This window comes from Dermacentor albipictus, chromosome 1, assembly GCF_038994185.2.
Source record: "Dermacentor albipictus isolate Rhodes 1998 colony chromosome 1, USDA_Dalb.pri_finalv2, whole genome shotgun sequence".
NCBI classification, from domain to species: Eukaryota; Metazoa; Arthropoda; class Arachnida; order Ixodida; family Ixodidae; genus Dermacentor; species Dermacentor albipictus.
This window is the reverse complement of record NC_091821.1, coordinates 508523695-508545688: the sequence shown is the minus strand read 5'-3', so window position 1 is coordinate 508545688 and position 21994 is coordinate 508523695. Positions and strand designations below refer to the sequence as shown.

Below are 21994 nucleotides of genomic sequence, written 5' to 3'. Positions count from 1 at the left end.
TTTGAGTAGTCAGTGTCTCTATTTTCGCCACTTCACCGGTTGATTCTAGTGATACACGGACACGGTAGCAGGGATTTAGGCCACCATTACCTTAATGTGGCGTATTTGCAATCTCCGAAATAACGTCAGGTAGGGAGTATTGCATTGCCTTGTGCTCTGGTGGAACGGAGAAACTAAATGATGTCTCATTCTAAAAAAGAAGAGGAGCGCACGGACAAGGCCAGCCACATCGTCTTTTAGGTGCCTGCAATGCAACCACAGGGCCAGCCGGATCGACAGTGCCGGATCGACAGTGCTGGATCGACAGATAGTGTCACTCGGCCATCCAATGGTTCCTGCTCTATGCTACCCGAGTTTTCTGTTACGCTTGACGCTACCAGCTGAGTGTTTTAATAGACCCTTTTACATCGTGAACTTCCGTGCATCTGTGAGGGCACCACAAGCATGCCCGCGTAAGAACTTCGACATATACGCGTATATACGTACACTGATGTATACGGCAAGGCCTATCCCTTAACTGCGAGAGCGGGGCTGACACTGTGCGTCTGGTTCCCCCAGGACGACGCCCACTTCTCCTACCTAGGTCAGGAACCTCGGCGGCTGGCGCGCTTTGCCCGCAGCGTCATGCTCCTGACGCAGCGTTTCGGATTGGATGGCGTCAACGTCGAGTGGCTCCGTTTGGAGGGCACCGTGTGCGGATCCCGCAATGACCCACTGGCCTTGGTTCTGCTGTTGCGCTACCTGCGGGGACTGGCGAAAGCCAACAGGCTCCTAGGATTTACGATCGCGTTCACCCTCCATCTTCAGAGCAGCTGGAACGAGGTTTGTGTCTCAAAATCAATCTCACCTTGCTCGGAAACAGCGCAGAAAAACAGTGCCAGTTCATCGAGAACCCCAGCGAAGAACGGGGCACCACAATAAAGGGCTTCCTATAGGCAGAAGTTGCACATGCACTTTCGCATTCTTTTTTATTTATTGCGATAGCAATCATGTGGACACACCAGGCGCATTTCTGCCGTCGCCATGAGGTTCCGTGTGAGTGAAAGCTTGTGATGTTGAGCCAGCGAACGCGGTGCAATCTCGCGTACGCGAGTGAGGAACGCGGCCCGGATGCGTGCCCTCTCCCATGGAGCGCGAGGCAATGGGGTCAAGCCGGGTACGAGGAGCGTTCTTCTCTGGCGGCTGTTACAATGTCCTCCGCGCCCGCCCCTCCATAAAAGTGGAGGCAACCGTGGCGTCTACTACGGCGTCAGCCACGCAAATCGTGGACGTCGTAGGAGACTCCTTTGGCGGACGCCGTAGGGACGCGTTGCTGGCGCTCGTGGGTCTAGAAGGTAATCTGCGACGTGGCCAAAGTGCGCGCCCACGCGGGCCTCATGTTCAAAGCGATCTGCGATGTTTCCGCAGTGCGCACAGTATCGGTAGCTTCGTATGCGCTGTGATTTCGGCGTTTCACACGAGTTGAAGTGCCATATACACAGAGGTCAATAGGCTCGTGGCTGTTACCACGTTTCCTAACTCCAGGGTTTTCACAGGCAGTTTCCTCTGTCATCGAGCGATGTGTGTTCTTGTTTACCTGTGTGCGCGTGCCACCGTGCTGGTTAATTTAGTCAAAACACGTTAATGAGATAGTTGGTTTCAATCCATGATAGAATGTGTAAGCGCGACTGAACAAGGATGCAGAAGGAAGCAGACTTGATGAAATGAGCGCTACGAAGACGCGGACGAAAGAAACACATGTACGACAGACAAGGCGATACTTCCAACTAAATGTTTTTTGAAGAAACCGAACTTTAAATGGATGCAACCAAGAATGGCCCAACGTGACATCACGACCTCCCTATCTCTTCAGAAAAGCTATCTCTTTTTCAGTAAGCGTCACTGAAGGGCAACTAATGCACGTGCCCTCAGCCTTAGCAATGTAAAAGGCTTCCAATATCTCCCGTTCTAGTCTATCTCTAGACCATGCCAGAAACCTGGTGTCGCGAAGATACGGACGGCAATTGTGACGTTTACAGTGTTCCGCCAGGTAGCCCCCCGCATTGTTACTTACGGCCCAATTGTGCTCACGCGCCCTATCATTAAAACACCGTCCGGTTTGCCCGATATAAACCTGTTGGCAACTTAGGGGTATCTCGTATACGACATTACTTTTGCAAGCAGTGTACGGCGCTGCATTTTTCTTAGAGCATGGTTCGGGTTTTGCTTTTGTCATCATAGGGCATATCTTGGCCAGCTTACATGGTGCACTGAAGAGAAGATTGATGCTGTGCCTTTGTGCCACCTTCTTGAGGTTGTGGGATACCCTGTGCCAATAGGGAATCACGTGTAATCTCTTCTTATCAAATGGCTTTTCTGTGTTAGTACCCTCTCTTGCCTGTTTGATCTTTGAAGAAGCTTGTCGCAAACGCTAGAGATCAGTAGTGAAGGGAAACCGGCTAGGCGTAGCTTTGAAACTTGGTTATTGAAACTGATTTCTATTTTGTGGTTGCAAGATTTGTTTAGCGCTTCTTTCAGACAAGTCATTGCAACCCCTCGTTTTACTAGCTTGGAATGCGCAGTGTCGTATGACATCAGCTGCTTGTTCAACCTGGGCTGGTATTCGAAACAGACATGCGTGTTCATCAGAGTGAGATTGAGGTCCAGAAAGCGAATGCTGTTGTCACAAGGCCTTTCGCACGTGAAGTTTAGAGCATCCATTGCATTCCTAAATGTGTTAATTATTGATTCTACAGTGTCATCTAGCCTAGACCCTGGAACGTCGTTAACAACCACGAGGTAGTCATCGACATACCTCATTATAGAGGGAGCACATGATTGATTCAGAATGCTGTTTACACACTTGTCAAAGGCGCTGAGAAAGATGTCTGAAAGAATGGGAGCGAGCGACGAACCAATGCAAATGCCCTTGCGTTGTACATAGTCTTGGTTTTTGAAACTAATAACAGTGGAATGAAGGTAAAAGCTTAACAGTTCTAAAAACTGGCCACTATTCACTCCGGTTGCACAACTGAACCTAACTTCACCAAAGTCTTCGATTTTGTTCCTAACGGCACTGAGCACTCCGTCATGAGGAATCGCATAATACAGGTCTTCAACGTCCAGTGAAAACGCGTACACATTGCTCCAAGTTCCTTGTTCTAAAGTCAGCACGACTTCTCTAGAGCTCCGCACAAGGAAAGGGTCATCTAGGGGTAACTGGCATAAATGGCGCTTGAGATAGTGCCCTACTTCCATCTGCCATGTCTTCTTCTCAGAAACAATAGCCCTAAAGGGGCAATCAGGTTTGTGGGTCTTGCCGGAGAAAAATACTTCCAAGACGCCTACCTCAGCCCGGTTCGTCGCCTTCCGAAGAGCTTCCAGGTTGAAGTTCTCAAGCAACTTGATCGCTTTGGCTTTTTGCTTTTTGTGGTTGAAATCCACGGCCTTGAAATTCTTCTCAATCGCGCTGATGGCCCTCTCTCCGTAGGCGCCCTTGGAAAGGATGACGAAGCCATCCTCCTTGTCCGCCTGTACTGCGACGAGGTAATTTTGCCGTAGGAAGCCCGTTAACTTCTTGAAGGGTGGGTTATGGGTGGTTCTTGAATGCACGGTCCGAAGAAGGGTATCCACTGCGTCACTGGTGGCTCGATCCCGCTCCGCCTCGCCAGCGCAGTTTCCTATTCGCTGGGCCGTAGCGAGCAGCTGGTGCTTCTTGGGCGGTGGCTCAAAGCTGTATTTCGTTCCTTTTTGAAGTAGACCCCTAACGTCGTCTGGGAGCACAACATCACCGAGTAGTGTCACTTTAGTTGGCTAAATGTTTCGCCGACTTCGCTTTGTAAGGCCTATTCTTGACCTTTGCCAAAGGAATTCAGTCACTTGTTCGGCAATCCTCTTGGACTGGGCGAATTCCCGGCCGCCTACAACCTGATCCTTGCTTTCGTTGAACAGGACCCAAAGCCAGTCGTTGTACCTACGTACCTGCCGCCCTTTCTCAGACTTCATTATCCTGTACATCCTGTACAGGAAGCAGGCACACAAAGACAGCGCAGTCTCCGTGTGTCTGTTTCTTTCTACCTCCCCCTTACCTCACGCTTACGCCTGCTATCATTGGTAATTTAGTTAGTAAGCGAATGTTTACAAGTTTATACGGCCGAGGAAAGCACTATACTTCGTACAGCTATCTACTAATTTGCTATTGCAATCGGTGCTTCGCCTTTCCGGCGGAACTGTGATTTTTTTTTTTGAGTGAAAGCTCATGGAGGTAGAACTCCCAAGGTGAATTTCGGCGCGCAAGTGTGAAGGTGTGACGTCATGTGATCTGCTGCGGAGAGGCTTCGCAGCTGCAATAGCTCGAGCCTCGCACTGTGTACCACGTGACTAGGTGAGGGAGCTGCTTCGGCGGCGCTTATTCGCTGTCTCGCGATGGACGCAGCACGCGCCGGTGCGAACGCGTCAACTTTTCGGCGCAGGAGCCGGGCTGAGTCTGAGCACCCTGCGGATGCAGCTCACTGGGAAGAAGCACAGAAGAACCGTGTCTAACCATGCTTAACAGAGATTTCGCTTGTTTAACTAGGTTCAAGCTGAACCCCAAACACCATTTTTTTAGAAATAATATGTGCACCACTCCAGCAGTAATAAGTCTAACGCGACATGCGAGGAAAATAAGAGCTGCCTGACTGAATTATATATATTAGGCAAGTCTGCCATCGGTAGATACGAGATGCCAGAGATGTCAGATCATCTTGTGTCATAAGCATGTCGTACGCAGGCTGTGCAAACATTTTCGGCATCTTATACTGAGACCTTCCCTCTCTCACTCTGAGCACTAAAGGTCGCCCAGATTTAGTAAATTTGTGTGTGAGCAGCCCGGTGCACTGAATTTCGTCCGTGCGGTGTCTGTTTAAGCTGCATATCTAGAGTTCCACAAAAGCGTTAGGGTGCGTGATGCTCCTCAGCCAGCGTCAGCGTGAGTAATTCTCCTCACGAAACGTAATTTAACGCTTAGCGTGAGACAAAATCAAAGCAACGAATCATCGCATGCAGTGCCATGTACCTGTGAATATACCCTCGTGACGCGCATTGTTATGCAGTAATTAAGCCGAATAAATGAGAAATAAAGTACGCAAATATGTCCGCGCTAAGACATCTTTCGTTCTTTTGTTGTGTTCGGTCACAGGCGCCTCATTCTACGGTGATACTGTTGACTCTCGGGAACAGCAGGCGCATATTTGCGCCCAGTGAGAAAAAATAGCTCTTATGCGCATGATCACTTTAGGATCAAGCTGCACTTCTATACTGCCAGGTTTAGTAAAAATGAGTGTGTTTTATAATAAACGAGAGATTCCGTCTACATCCTCATGATGGTTGCGATTGCCGGCCTCCAAGACCTCGCTGTCGCAGTGCCATGAAGACCACTAGGCAGTCAGCTCATGTTCTCTTACTGTATTGAGGGTATCTACGTTGACGTTATGATATTATGATGTGGAGATAAAAACAAGGTTATTTTTTAACCGCTATGCGCATGTCGGTACGGTGAGTGAATTTGGATATGATTTTGCAGAGAATTTACAATGTCGCTTATTTTGTTCTTGTTTTTTTAATGCTAACACATGCTGTGTGCTTAGGTAGCAGTTGATCGTTGGGAGCAATGAAGTATTTTACGTTCATAGATTATTTATTCTATCCCTCAATGTTACGGGAGTAAATAACTAAATTGCGACACTTAATGGAATGTGCATCGCTAGATAATGATACCATATTTACAGCAGCATCTACCAAGTTCGAAGATAACTTTGTTATTAGAAATAATTCTTTCACTTTGAAAAATTCTCTGAACCGTCGAATGGCAACAATTAGAGGCGACACTAGACTGAAATACTGGCAGTCATGCATATACATATACAGATACGTATACATATACGTACATCTCCCTTAACCATATGAAAATTCTGCTCTGGAGCCGTAAAACGCGGTGGGTTCTCTCTCGTAAGCTCGGCACAGTGTACAATGTATCCACACACCACCCCCGTTGTACGGCATGAATGTCTGTAGATGTGAACATGGTGATACACAGCAACTCTGATAATTAGACCGGAAGCTCTGTGCTGCAATGAACGAACGTCACTCTTGGCAGTCCGCCGGAAAATCCACACCAAAGATGGCCCGAGCGCAGCCTTCAAAACACCAATCTCCTTCAGCCTCCCCAAGAAAAGTTTCGCATTCCTCACAGGGCAGTGAGAAGACGCAAACTGTTGTTCTCCCTCGCCCACGCTCCCCGGAGATCAGGTGATATATCACGGACCCCCTATTTGGATTTTTATAAGCGTGAAAGAGAGTTCCCACGCGAGCACTCCGCGGGATCTCAAGCGTGTGATTTGCGTTTCTCACGCGTACGCGGCTCGCTCTCGCTCGCACAAGACAGAACCATGGCAGGCAGTCTTGCCTTCACGATTATATGAAGGAATGTCACGTCTATTTTCGGTCACATGGTGCTTGAGACGCCATCCATGCCTCATTTACATGCGCGTCACGCTTAAACTGACAGTTTAGTGTGAGAGTAAGCTTGAATTTTTTTAGACTGTAGCCGTGACCCCACGGCAGGCATGTCCATTTGCCAGCTATTCGCCAGAACAGATTTGCCAGCGTGCATTTCAGCACAAGTTCTTTTCTAAAATGACTGTGAGAGGAGCAAAATGCCTGCAAGTATTGTTGATGCTAGTTATTTTGTGCATGAACGGAAGGGTCACTTTCACGGCAGCTATGTCTTATTTTACTTTCGGCCCTTCATTTTAATGTCTGGTTGCGTTTTTCTTCTTGTCATCCTCTTTTGTACGAATCAAGTTCCCTCCTGCTTGGACCACACTATCCGTTCCCGTTAGGTATAAAATAAATAAATAAATATATAGACGGCTGCTGCTGATGGAATTACTTGAATATTAAACATTGGAATATAAAGTGGCTATATTCCGACTGATCCACTGATGCTTCGTATGGTCCCTTAGCCGCCATAGCATTCTCGAGTAGAGACACCTGCGCCCCAATTTAATTATTTGTGACGCTCTGTCCTGGATGAAATGCGTTGCAGCAAGTTTGGCTCTTCATCTCTTTCTGAGCGAAACACTGCGTCTATGGAGCGCGTCACCCACGTTCACTGGAATGTCAATGCTACTTCACAGAAATCGACCTCTTTCACGCCACTTTAGAGAACAGACGACCATTCACAAGTTGTCACACAGAGATTGGGGTGTTGTTTGTAAAACTGCTCTTACGTAGTATATACGTATGCCACTTCTGTAACGTGCTAAGACCGCAGCAATACCTTCGTTATTACGCCACTCCCATGCGGGAGTGGCGGGTTCCCGAATACCACAGCTCTGCCCGCGCGTGCTTAGCAGAGCTGTTGCAGTCACCATAAGAAGAATGCAAAGGGGACAAGCTGGTGTATTCCGCTGAAGTAGTAGTTCGCGGTCACTGTTTTCCAAATGCACGAAAAACGGCAGTGGTCTCCAAGCGCCCAGGCACTACATTTCACTGTACGTTGTCGCTCGTGCCACAACCGGTCGCAGGTTGACGCGAAGCCGCGAACGCGAGCAGATCGCTGGTTACAATAGGCGGTGGTTCTTGGATGGAATCTCATTCACAGTTTCAACCACAGCTGGTGCAATTAAAGCCTCTACAGTGACGCGAAAGTAAACAACGCTAAACAACATAACATCACTTCCACTCGGAACAGGAAGCTGCAGCTATGTAAGCTCCACTTGGCACCGGAAGCAAAGGGGTGAGTGGGAGAGGAGCGTGGAGGAGGACGGCAAGTTGGCGGTACTTAACCTGGGGACGTATTCTGAAACGTTCGCCGCGGACACGGAGGAAGGAAACTAAGGAGAGGCCCTACCCCCTCCGCGCGCTAGGAGAAAAGTGTGGCGGAAATTACGTATAGGTTCTCATTTTTTTTTGCTGCTTTTTAATTTTTTTTGTTGCATGGCCGCGCCTTTTGGGCCACAATGGTGGCGTTGTTCTGATTTTGTGAGCGCTCGCACGTGTTGCTCTGGTAGGTTTCGTGCCGTGGCAAAGGCACTATGTGGGCGGATTTGCGTTAGTCACCGTGTCTTGTTGCGCTGTGTTACCTGCACCGTGCTTTGCCGGATGTTGCGCGAGCGCACGCGCTCCGCGCGCGATACCACGCGCAGCGCGGCGTGGTTTCGCGACAGATGTAAACAAGAGAGGAGGGTGGCACAAAAGGCGGAGCATCGCCATGAACAACGCCAACTTCCGGCATCACTTTTGCTTCACAAAGAGTGACGTCAGGGCCTCTCCTTAGTTTCCTTCCTCCGTGGTCGCGGCGAAGTTTCGCACTGGCCATGCCTCCGCCGTTGCGGCGCGCTCTGAATGGCTGCTTTGACAAAACCGAAAATTCAGGTGGCGCAAGTGAATTTCCGGTTTTGTCAAAGCAGCCATTCAACGCGCGCCGCAACGGCGGAGGCGTGGCCAGTGCGAAACTTCGCCGCGGCGAACGTTTCAGAATACGTCCCCTGGTCGGCGGAAACGTGTATGGAGGGGCTTTAAGCCTCCCATACCGGACCTCGAGAATCGCGTGACCCATACGTCATGGACTCCGCCTTCATTTTTTTCTCCTCGCTTTTTCGGCGCTGCGTACTTCCGGTGACAGAGTTGTGCGCAAGCTGCTGCGATCTCTCGTTTCGCGCAGCGCACGATGTTGCACGCTCTGCACAAGGACACATGACTAGCGGTATAATTTATTGCTACAAGAATACCAAGGCAGAACAAGCGGATCGCAGAGCATGATCACGCGCTGAAGCACAGTAGAAAATGACATAGTTTCGGTACCTGCGCACGTGCAAGATCGTGAGAACAAGCAAAGTGGAACTACGTCTCCCTTGCTTCGGTGCGAACCAAAACAAAAAATTTGCAGCCATTGCGTTTGTGTGTTTTATTATTTCTCTAAACTACAACTCGTCAATGCAAGCAACAATAATTCTAGGAGTCACGTGTCACCCCGAATGATGTCACACTGCCGACACAAGTGCGTAGAAGCAGGGACACGACTGCGTCACCGTCCGACATCGAGCGCGGTCGACGCGAGCGAAAGGAAAAACAGCGGTCGGATTGAAAGTTCAGACTCTCCGTGGCGCGTACCGATGCAATTCTTTGCAAACACACTCCTTGGCGCGCATTGTATACTCTGCGCTTGTCAGCTACAAATGGCCAGGCCTGGTTAGGGCCCTTTTAACACCTACGTCATTACAGCCAAACTTAGTACACTCCTTGGCGCGCATTGTATACTCTGCGCTTGTCAGCTATAAATGGCCCGGCCTGGTTAGGGCCCTTTTAACACCTACGTCATTACAGCCAAACTGAGTACGCGAGGCGCTATTGGAAAAATGTCGATTTTACTTCGACATCATAGTTTCTGCTGAATGCTATTTCATACACATATTTGGTTGCCCATTTTCGCAGCACATTAAAGGTATCCAGGAGGACATCGACCTGATCTTTCTGGGTCCAATCTACACAAGAAGCAGCAGAATCTGCCCCATCCACCCCGCGAAAAGAGTACGATTCTTCAACGTGAGTGATGACGGATGTTTCATATGTTCACAATCTCCCTGTATGTATATGTACTCAGGGAAAGGACACTTTGACGTCCAAGTCTAACGACACACTTGAAGCGTGCGTCCGACTCCGCGGGCGAACGATACTTGCTAGCTTGTTGAGTCAGTTATTCTCAAGCCCGCTTGAAGGCATGCGTGCACACCAGCGCGAAAAGGAAATGCGCGTACAGCGCACTGCAGGCGGCAAATTTGACGAAAAACGGCGGGAACGTGCGACAACCGCTTTACAAATGGCCAAGTGTCGATGCCCGCCTGTGTTCCAATTTTCACTGTAGACGCACTTAGTGTGAGTAGTATGAAGATGCATTTCAAGGCGAAGGCACTATACGTCCCATGTAGGCACAAAAGCCGGCGTTGTGGTCCGCAAGAAGTGGTACCAAAAATACGTAATCGGCGTCTTGCATGACGTCAGTAGTCATCATCATGATCATCAGCAGCAGCAGCCTGGCTACGCCCACTGAAGGGCAAAAAGCCTCTTTCATACTTCTCCAACAACCCCGGTCATGTGCTAATTGTGGCTATGTTCCAGGGACCATGTTGTGCCTGCAAACTTCTTAATCTCATCCACCAACCTAGCTTTCTGCCGCCCCCTGCTACGCTTCCCTTCCCTCGGAATCCAGTCCGTAACCCTAAATGACCATCGGTTATCTTCCCTCCTCATTACATGTCCTGCCCATGCCCATTTCTTTTTCTTGATTTCAACTAAGATGTCATTAACACGCGTTTGTTCCCTCACCCAATCTGCTCTTTTCTTATCCCTTAACGTTACACTTATTCTTCTTTCCATAGCTCGTTGCGTCGTCCTAAATTTGAGTAGAACCCTTTTCGTAAGCCTCCAGGTTTCTGTCCCGTACGTGAGTACTGGAAAGGCACAGCTGTTATAAACTTTTCTCTTGAGGGATAACGGCAACCTGCTGTTAATGATCTGAAAATGCCTGCCAAATGCACCCCAGCCCATTCTTATTCTTCTGATTATTTCTGTCTCATGAATAGGATCCGCCGTCACTACCTGCCCTAAGTAGATGTATTCCCTTACCACTTCCAGTGCCTCGCTACCTATGGTAAATTGCTGTTCTCTTCCGAGACTGTTAAACATGACTTTAGTTTTAGGCGTATTATTTTTAGACCCACCCTTCTGCTTTTCCTGTCCAGGTCAGCGAGCATGCATTGAAATTGGTCCCCTGAGTTACAAAGCAAGGCAACATCATCAGTGAATCGAAAGTTACTGAGGTATTCTCCATTACCTCTTATCCCAGATTCTTCCCTATCCTGGTCTATGAATACTTCCTGTAAACACGCTGTGAATAGCATCGGAGAGATCGTATCTCCCTACCTGACGCCTTTCTTTACTGGGATTTTGTTCCTTTCTTTATGGAGGATTACGGTGGCTGTGGAGCAGTTATAGACATCTTTCGGTATTTTTGATTGCGGCTCGTCTACACGATGATTCCGTAATGCCTGCATGACTGTGAAGTTTCGACTGAATCGAAAGCCCACTCTTACTCAATGGAAGCTATATATAAGGGTTCGTTATACTCCGCACATTCCTCTATCATCTGATTGTTAGTGTGAATACGTTCTGTTGTTGAGTAGCCTTTACAAAATCCTGCCTGGTCCTTTGGTTGACATTTGGTCCTTTTGTTCGTGATTCTATTTGCCATTATTTTAGTAAGTACTTTGTAGGCAACGGACAGTAAGCTGATCGGTCTATAATTTTTCAAGTCTTTGGCGTCGCCTTTCTTATGCGCTAAAATTATAATAGCGTCCTTCCAAGATTCCGGTACGCTCGAGGTCATGAGGCATTGCGTATACAGGGTGGCCAGTTTCTCTAGAACAATCTGCCCACCAACCTTCAACAAATCGGCTGTTACCTGATCTTCCCCAGCTGCCTTACCACCTTGCATAGCTCCCAAGGCTTTCTTTACTTATTCCGGCGTTACTTGTGGGACGTCAAATTCCTATAGACTATTCCCTTTTCCACTATCGTCGTGGGTGCCACTGGTACTGTATAAATCACTACCAGTGGTCAGTACGTCAGTGGTAATGCATAGCAAGTTAGAGTAAGATGACTTGAGGTGAGTAAAGTGAATCCTGGTGAAGTGAATGAGGGTGAAGTAAAGTTAATGAAGTTAAGTGAGTGAAGCTGAAGTAAAGTAACTGAAGGTGCATTAAAGTTGATCAAGGTGGATTTATGTGGATTAAGGTCAAATAACGTTGCTAAAAATGAGTGCAAGCTGGACTAAGGCGGATTAAGTGGTACAAGTTACAGCAAGGTGTATTTAAGTAGATTAAAGTTGATTAAGATGGATTAGGGTTGCTACAAATTTGAGAAAGGTGGATTACACTGAATTAAGGTGGCCTAAGTTTCGTACAAATTAGAGTAAGGTGTATTAAGGCAGAGTTGTCAAGGGCGCGTGGCAATGTATGACGTCACATAGTATGGTCAAGCGATAATTTCCACCTAATGAAGTCATAATGCTTTGGCATTCAAATCATCTAAGGATATACTTAAGTGACTCTAAATTTTTTATTGTCAAAGCCGCTGAACCTCAAACTGAGATTATGCGGGCTTTTGTGCGACATTCTAACGCACCGCTGCTCTCTGAAACGATATTTGCCATGGGAGTATTTATTAGGGCGCCTCGGCTACTTGCGCGTTTTTTCGCGGTGCAAAAGCAGACACTGGTACGGGTTGCATCCGATAGCTTGCTGTTGCACAATTCCTGCTACAAGGGTGTGTGTGTTTGTTGGGACAACCGCAAAATTTTCAGAAGTAGGAAGCTCAGAATGTTTTTCTATTTCTTTCTCCTTGATTCCTGTTCTGTTCTTCCTATGAGCCTAGTAGAATTTCTCGTAGCTTGCGGCATCGTCAGTGTTACTCGGCCGCAGTGCGTCTAAATGGCCACGTTCCGGCGCAACTGCGACTGACGCGAATTCTGCCACAATAGGTGTTGTCCTAATCCACATCCAAGAGACAATTCCCTCTGGTTAGCAGCAACCAATATCGAAGGCCGTGCTTTCGGATTCGGCTCAGTCGGTTGCTGAGCCGGAAACACGCCATAGACGTCATGGTGTGGGCACCACCTACCATAAGTTCCAGCTAACCTTAGCCAAGCTCTTAAAGGCACGAAGAGACGTTATAAGATACAATTACAAAATCTACACTGCTTGCGTGTCACAGTTCTAAATACCGAATACCATCGACCTAACCATCTCTTACGCCATGTTTCTCTTCTTTTTTCCCCTATAACTGATTGGCTAACGTTAGCTTGGACACTGTATATAAAAGAAAGCTCTGTCGCAGGAGGTGACCTCGAAGGTAGCGCTGCCACTGGAACACGTATGCTCCAGCTTCACACTGCTGCTCCGCCACCGCAATGCGCGGGGTCGTCCCGTCAGTGTGGGCGACAGCGAAGAAGGCTACGCAACGCAGTGGGAGGCGAGCCAGTTGCCCCTCATCGAAGTCACGGCTGCCAGCGTGGGTTGTGACCAATGGCGCGTCACACCGGGCCGCCTATTTGGCCATGAATTTGCTTCCGACGGGTACGTGGTGGGCCAACATATATGTTTTTAATCTATTTTTTAGAGTACCTCTGCAGCCCATCGCGGCAATAGATAGGTGGAGGGGGACGTAAAAAGACTAGCGTAAGTGCAATTTGGACAATATAAATGATATGAAAAGAAACAATATTGTAACGGCGCAACCAGGAGTGGCGCCAGTAAGAACAAGACGACGTGTAGAAGTGGCATCGGTCTCGACAGCCATCTTGTTTATGCATCATTGTCTCTCTTGTAAATATTGCAAACACATCTTTATACGTGACTTCTGCAACGTGACAAATCGGTGAGAGGTGCAGGGTACCCGCCATAAACAACAACGGATCTCCACAGTGGTCGCTACGTGTGAGCGTATAAGTAGCCACAACAAATGGGATCCGACGATTACGTTGTCTAACTTTGTCTTCCACCTACAATGCACGGCGAAGGTGTGGTATGACAACCACGAAGGACAGCGTAAGGACTGGGACACGTGCAAACAGAAGCTGAGGGACTTGTTCAGCCGTCCCGCCGGGTAGAAGAGCACCGCTAAGAAAGAACTAGCGACCCGCGCCCAAACGTCCATAGAATCACACGTCTCTACATCGAGGACGTGCGCTGGCTCTGTGCCGTAAGGCCGACAGTGATATGGCTTAGTCAGACAAGGTTGGGCATCTACTGAAGGGGATCGCCGAGGATGCTTTCATCCAGCTCATCTGTTAAAATTGTTAAACCGTACAGGACATCATAAAATAGTGTCAACGTTGTGAGCAGGCCAAGAGCCGTCGCATTGTAATGCCGTTCGCACACCTGCTGAACACAGCTGCGACATCCTCTTCTGAGGACAGGCTAGAAATACAGCGACCATCATCACGTTGACGCCATGGCTCCTGCATCCTTTTTCCCACCCCAGTGAGTCGAACAACTTCGCTACAGCATCATTTGTGCAGACAATAGTCCGCGAATAACTAGCTAATCTTAGAGTTCATTCTGTATGTACCACTGCCACTTCACAGCTGTTTCATGCTCCAGGTCCATCGACTGGTCCGCGGCATCCCCCAGACTACGGAAATGCAGCCGAGTGGCGAAACGCAGATGATCGACCAATCTGGTTTCCCTGGCCGCGTATCGGTCACGTTGTTCGCCATTGTAACAACCGTACTGTCTCCTTCCCTCTGTGGCCACCATTCACCAGTTATTATCGCCCCTAACAGAGCGAGCGTCATTACCAAGGAGGTTAAAGGAAAACTGCTGGAGTGGAGGGAGCGCCAGTCGAGTGAAGCTGCCGCGTCACCATATTGCGGAGGGGCAAAAACACGCCAGTCGCCGCAGCTAATGTGTTTCTGATCATCGTATCTTGCCGTGCGCGGTGCTGTGCAGATCCCAAAATTTGATAGTGCGCTCGAGTGTTCTTAGGAAAGTAGATGTACAACGAGTTGACATGTTAGCGTTGTCCTTCTCATTTAAATCAGGCTGCATATTAGCACTACCTTTCTCTAAAATAAAGGAAAATTTTATATTTCAGGCTCAAAGGAAACGGCCGCCACCACAGTTCCGAGACCTTCTATGCAATGAGGATGATAAAGCACTGGCAACAGCTGATGATTATGAAGACAATAAATACTTATTCCTATAGGATGTACTGCTATATCTCAAGCTACGTTTTCAGTTTTTAACCGCTTTTTGTTCTGACAGCTTTCATGATTTATCAATTTATACTTTGCATTAAAGAAGTCGAATAAACGCTAATCATTGGGCGAGTTTTTTTTACACTTTGTGGAAGCTGCATATTCACGGCGATAAAATGAAAAAATGTCCCAGTACTCGTATATCTGTGATCCGCAGGCTTCCAATATGGCTCGTCTTATCGCCTACAGTATTGCATTTGAATTTTAAAATCCGTTAAACAATTAAAACCCGCTGAAAAATCCGATGAGCAGCACTGCGAACCTCTTGCCAGGAAGTTGCCCGCTACCTGCTTCACCTGAGCCCATAGGCCGGTTCAGGTGACTTCTACTCCAGCAGTTTTCTATAACCTTCTTGGTCGTTATCAGCCTCCATTGGCACCGCAACAGCCAAAGAATCACGCTCGTGCTTTTTGGAACAGTCTTTCGCCATCATTCCGACGTCACCAGTCCCATTCGCCACCAGCTCGTCGACGAGCATCCCTGATGCAGGCCTGACGTCGATCTCCGGAAAACTAGGCGATGCTGCTCCAGGAGGTGACGCTGCATTGATGACTCGACTGCAAAGCCCACTGACTGCTTTGCCGACCAAGCAGAAGTTCATGGACGTTTTAGTCAATAGCGTCAGTGTCCCAACACTCATTGACACTGGCGTATCCGTGCTGAACGCCCAATTGCACTGACGCCCGAACAAAGTTCTCACACCCGCTGCATCACGCACCCTCCGCGTCACCGACGAAGCAATGCCTACCGTGCTTGGTATGTGCACCACTCGCAATGTCATTGCGGGGCGCCTAACGACAGTTTTGTTTGGCTTTTAGGAACAATTCTCTTATGATGCTATACTCGGCTAAGACATTTTATGCCAACATCTAATGTCATTCAGCTTGAACTGCTCCACGGCTACTATTGCCCACCAGTCACACAACCATGGTTATGCTCTCCCGAAGACATCCGCCTGTCGTCTCGAGCCACTACGTACGTCACTCTACAGTCGTTTCCATCTGTTCTTGACGGCGTCGATCTACGATGGCCCACCGCTGACATACTTCTTGAAAGAAATTTGGCCGCTCCCCCATACAGTGCTCACTGTTACAGGCAATTAGGCTTCGCTCCACTCCTTAATTTTAACTGCTCGGCTGAAATTTTTCCCAGAGGAGTGTCCTTGGGCGACATCTCACCTGTGAAGGATTGATAGATATCTAATCTTGACACCGAGATTCCGTCGCCCTCTACAGGAACATCCGATTCACCGAAGCTCACAGACTAACTTAGCAAGGGGATTGCGCTTGATCGCACGGACAAAGCTGCTGACCTCCGCCATCTCTTGGAAACTTAGCTCGGCACTTTCGCCTTTTAGAACAGACCTCGGTGGTCACCCATCGTATCTACACCAGAGACGCCAATCTGATACGCCGCCAGCCATACCGTATTTCACATGCTGAACGATAGGTGATACAACGATAAGTTCATAAGATGTTGACTACAGGCGTTATCGAACCATCTTGCAGTCCGTGGACGTCCACGGTTGCCCTTGTCAAGAGGAACGCAGTTGGCGCTTTTGTATGGATTACAGGCACCTTAAGAAAATCATACACAAAGATGTCTATCCCTTATCGCATATTGAAGACGCCTAGTACTGCTTGCATAGAACCAAGTATTTTTCACCGATAGACCTCCGATCAGGCAATTGGCTAAACTCGGTTGATGACATGGACCGTAAGAAAACTGCCTTCACAACATCTGATGGCCTGTAACAAATCAAGATTAGGCCGTTCGTCTTTGCAATGCCCCGGCAACATTCGATAGAATAATTGACTCCTTACTTCGCGGCTATAGATGGCCCACATTCATGTCTGCGCTATCTAGACGATGTTATAGTCTTTTCACTAACTTTCACGAGTCACCTAGCGCGTCCAGCGGCTATCCTTGCTGTTTTCCGACACGCCCACCTGCAATTGAACTCATCAAAGGGCCACTTTGGACATCTTTTTTACCGTTCTTGGCCACCTCGTCAGTGTCGCTGGCGTTTAACCCGGCCCTGACAAGATTCGCACTGTCAAGCACTTTCCTGTTCCGTCTTCCGCCACAGACATCACCGACATAAGAAGCTTTGTTGGGCTATGTTCGTATTTCCGCTTTTATGAAGACGTTCGCCGAAACCACCCACCCGCTGACTTACTTAAGAATGACGCTGCTTTCACATGGGGCCTTGGTCAAACCAAGGCCCTCGTACGCTTACTCACGGCTTCCCCATCGATGGCTGACGACGATCGAGCTGCTGCCACTGAACTTCCCATGGATGCCAGTGGTCATGGAGTTGGGGCTGTACTTCTTTGTTCAATGTCAGCATAAAGCAGAACGCGTCATTGCATTCGCCAGCCACCTCCTGTCACCCGTCCAGGGGAATTCTTCAATCACCGAACGGCAGTGCCTGGCGATAGTATGGGTAGTTGCCAAATTGCGCCTCTACTTGCACGGCCACACATTTTCTGCAGTTACCAATCATCACGCCTTGTGCTGGCTCTCTTCACTTGAAGGCTGACAAGACGATTGGGTAGATGAGCACTATGGCTTCAAGAATATACATTTACTGTCTCCTACAAGTCAGGCCTTTAGCACAAGAATGCCAACTGCCCCTCCCGTCATCCTCTCTACCACCCTGAATATTGTGAGCGTAACACCGACTTTTGCGTCCAGGTCATTTCTGATGATCCCAACATTGGCACTGAATAACGGTGTGATGGCTGCTTGCTAGTTTTCATCAATTGCCTCAATTTTGAACATGCGAAGCCCACGCAGCACATGTTCGTGCTCCGTGCCAACGTTCTCTACCGTCGTATCTTACTCCTTGAGGGACAAGAACGTTTACTATTTTTACCGCGCCAACTCCGAACATCAGTTCTTGAGCACTTTCATGACGCCCCTAGTGCAAGCCACCTCGGCGTTTCGCGTACTTACAACCGCGTACGGCGCCGATTCAACTGACCAGGCCTGTACCACTCTGTGCAGCGCTACGTTGCAGCCTGTGCGCTCTGTCAGCGCCACAAAAAAACCGGCTGTGCTGCCCGCTGGACGCCTTCACCCCATCGATGTGCCCTGCGAACCATTCTTTAGCGTTGGTCTTGATCTTCTCAGCTTTTTTTCAGACATCGAAATTTTGCAATAAATGGGTCGTTGTCGCGACAGATTACGCGACGCTGTACGCGATCAGGCGAGCCGTGCGCGCAAGTTGTGCTACTGCAACTGATCAAGCTCAGCGGACGGGAGTGCGAAACAGTGCATGTCTACGTTCCCCCAGGACAGGTAGCGCGTTGTTTCGGCTCGATGTGGCGTTTGGGCCAGGAACCCACCAAATCATTGACGAGTACGTCCCGTAATAGGAATGACTGAAAAAGCGTTTAGTTTACATTATTTGCACTGGCTCCATCTACGGAAGCCCACTCCATGTAGGAGCGTATCAAACATTTGAGTTGACATCAAGACACGTCAGCACACCTCCCGCACCAAAGGTATCCACTTTTAATACCGTCGTCATCCCTAGTAGGCTAGACTAGGGAATCTGATGATTGTATCCCGGCCAATCACAGTCGTCGAGTAGGTCGCAAAATACCCCCATGATATCGCAGCGTTTCACCGAACTCCACCTCCTATGTTGCACTTTCCTCACCGCATATGACACAAGTGCGTAGCAACCTTACAACCCGAGGGCGAAGTCGTTCCCACGGTAACAGTTGACGTTGGCCCTTTTCATCAATTAGTTCAGGTTGTCCGATTCAGATAGAGGGGCCTTTGTTGACCCATCAACTATCGGCGTCAACGCTTTGTCTACTTCTGGACATGCGCTGTGAATTGGGGGGTGGCCTCGTGGTAAGCGTCTAAGGAATGATCATCGCCACATTGAGACGTACCAGACTTCTCCACCACCAGAAGCGTTGAGCTGAGGCCTGCCAGCTGTCAGGTTGCCCGAAGCATCGAGGTTCCCTTCCGAACTGATGACTGAAGACACACTGCAGCCCCAGCACTCGCGTCAATGCGGCATTTTTCGAAGAAAACACAAGCACACACACACTTTGGTCGGCGTTGCTCGAGCGACACGCCTACTGGACGCTATGATCCCCACATCGCTTTACAAAGTCTACCCCATGTCTCTTTTTTTTTCACGTGCGCCACGCTCAGCAAGACAGAAATTAGTTGCATATCTCCCTAACAATGATAGCGATACGTACAGAACACGTTTTTCTAAACCAAAACACCCTGAGTACGTTGCTTAAGATCCCTGGCTCAGACTCTCTGCATTATTATTCTGGCTCTCTTTCCTATATTAAAGCAGAAAGGGGGAATTTTTTAAGCATTCCTAATGGTAACAGCTCGAAAAAATACGGCGAGATGAGGCATTCCCTATCTGTGAATTTCATGCCTTGAATATAGCATACTAGCTTTTGAATGAGCAATACTATGCATAAGCACTCTTTCTCCGTATATTTCCATCCACGGGTTCCCTTCAACGCTTGGCATCGCCTAATACCACCAGTGAACCTGTGAGTGCCATATTCTCGGCGGTAAAGACTGTGTGACTTCTCAGCACCACGCTAAGAGCGCTAACCCTAACGGCCGGGTGGTTTGGGTGCATCACCGCAGCAGAGACGCAGGTGCGCCCGCGGATGCGCGGCATGGCGTTCGCGCAACGCTGGGTCTAACGACGTTCGCCGGCGAGTGCTCCCGCTTCACTCATGACTACCGCGACTACTATGAATTCCCTAAGAGGCTACGACCCGACGGAGATGGACTTCAGCCATGTACCAACATCCCAGGAGCAGCTGACGCCCCCGCAGGATCTCCCGAAGGAAGACAACAGCCATGGCTGGAACATATGGTCCCGGCGCAACAACGAAAGAGCGGCGCAAGCTAAATCGACAGCTCCCAAGCAAGAGCCGGAGCGGAAAGAACGCCGAGAGCCTCCCGCACCGAGACTTCCGCGTCTACCGAGTTTAAAGAATTTTCCGTACAAGGTCATCATCCGACCTAAAACCACGGTGGATCTGCAATCTGTGGCTCCACGCTCCTTGGATCTCGAATTAGGGATCCAAGCGGCCCTTGACACACCGCTACAAGAAAAGCCAACTCTGCGCGTTGTTAGCCAGCAGAACATTATAATGATATGTACTCACTGTGAGGACGATGCGTTCCGCCTCGCCAAGCTTAATAGTCTGCACCTCGACGGCAAGAGTATAACAGTCACCGCCTACGTTGCCTTGCCAGAGGATGTTTGCAGGGGTGCAATACATAATATCAAGCCTGAAGTGGGTGATGACTCTATCTTCCAAGACGTCTCCTCACCCAGCCATACAATCCTGGGAGCGCGCCGTCTGGGCAAGACTACGTCGGCAGTCATCGTCTTCGCCGGCCAGAAAGTTCCATTCACGGTCAACTACGGGTGGTCAGAGTGCCGCTGCTACATCTACCGGAAAACGAGGGCGGCTTGCATCAACTGTGGAATGCCAGGTCACCGAGCAGACGTCTGCCCGAAACCCAAGGGGGCTGCTTGCCAGAACTGTGGAACGCCGAGTCCAGATGAGACGCACGAGTGCGCACCTGTTTGCGCGCTGTGCAAGGGTCCGCACAAGACTTATTCAAGGGACTGCAAGGAGAAATTCCACAGACCACTGAACAAGAACGCCAGTGCCACGTCTTCAAACGCGGCATCAACAACGGAACTTGAAGAAGGTAGGAGCAGGCCAAGGCAGAAGAAGCAACCTGAACAGCGATGGCGAGGAGCGTCGTCATCAGTCTCCCACTCTCGTTCCACCTCTCGCGGCCGTTCGAGCTCGAGACGCCGGGCAACCGGCTCCAACCAGAACGCCAGTCACGTGGAGGCGGGTAAAGAACAAGGGAAGGAGAACCACACGAAGACCACCGGGGCGCTGAAGAAGACGTCCTGGGGTCAGCTCTCAGATTCGAAGGTGAGCTTTGCAGAGTGGCCTCCCCTCCCCTCGTCCTCCCCGCCCCATAATAACACGCAGTTGGCAGCACTCAAAAAAGAGATAGAAAGTCTTAAAAAACAAGTCAGCGCTTTAACAATCCAAAACCAAGAGCTTAAGCGAGCCACTACTAATGCAATAACGCTGGTAACTCAGCCGACTCCTCAAAGCCAAACACAGCAGGCACCTAGCTCCCAGCCTGCTTTAGGCGAGGTCTACCAACAAATTATCGAAGAACTCCGATCCTTCAAGGACGAGTTTCGAGCCTTTCCAATATACGGGAACGCCCAATTCCAAGAAATTCGAGAGCAGATTGCAAACAACAGACGGTACACGGAGACGGCAATTTCTGCACTTCGGAAGGAACATGCGGATAAAAGACATAAGTCCAAATTCGCTCGTACAATGCAAGTGGACGAGCCCTCCGATACAGACTCACCATGCCAGCCAAACCTAGAATAAAGATCTGGCAGTGGAACTGCCGGGGCTACAGGAGAAAGCAGGCGGCTCTTAATCTCCTACTATCTCAGGAATCTGACCCACCGGCAGCTATCCTAATTCAAGAACCCCACATAATACCTATCAAACTCCAAGGCTAAGTGACTTATCAGCAAGACCAGTTAACTGCTACGTTAGTGCACAAACTATACACTGCCATACTGCACGACCCTTTCGAGCCGGATATTGCGCACTGCTACATTACTATTCTTCCTCTCCAAAGAGGAGCGACAAGCACGCATGTATTGAATGTTTACAGCACTCCCAAAGACAGGCACGCAAGATTGGGTTCCCTCATAAAGAAATTTCTGAGCTTAGCGGGCCATGCCCCCTGCGTGATTGGGGGCGACTTCAACGCACCGCACCCTTCATGGGGCTACCCGGCGGCGACGCCAAAAGGCAGAAAACTGGAAGTAGTGGTGACGCAAGAAGGGCTATCGATCCTCACCGATCCCACTTACCCTACGAGGCTGGGAAACAGTGTTAGTAGAGACACGTGTCCGGACCTGACGTTCACCAAGAATATAAACAGCGCGATTTGGAAGAATACCGAACAGCACCTGGCAAGCGATAACTTCATCCTCTCTCTGGAGATAAGCACAAACGCGTGCAAACGCAAAATAGGTGTCGCAAGAATTACGAACTGGGACAGGTGGAGACAGGCCCGGGCATCTACTGCAAA

General features: G+C 49.2%; 1 protein-coding gene across 1 annotated transcript in view; it reads left to right on the top strand.

Annotated features, from left to right (window-relative positions):
- Positions 1-21994, top strand: part of LOC135907594 (uncharacterized) — a 258333-nt gene that overhangs the window by 181200 nt on the left and 55139 nt on the right. The window contains exons 9-11 of the mRNA XM_065439279.2: positions 559-822; positions 9457-9567; positions 12916-13154. Coding sequence (XP_065295351.1) covers positions 559-822; positions 9457-9567; positions 12916-13154 — 614 coding nt within the window. The remainder of the gene's footprint in view (positions 1-558; positions 823-9456; positions 9568-12915; positions 13155-21994) is intronic.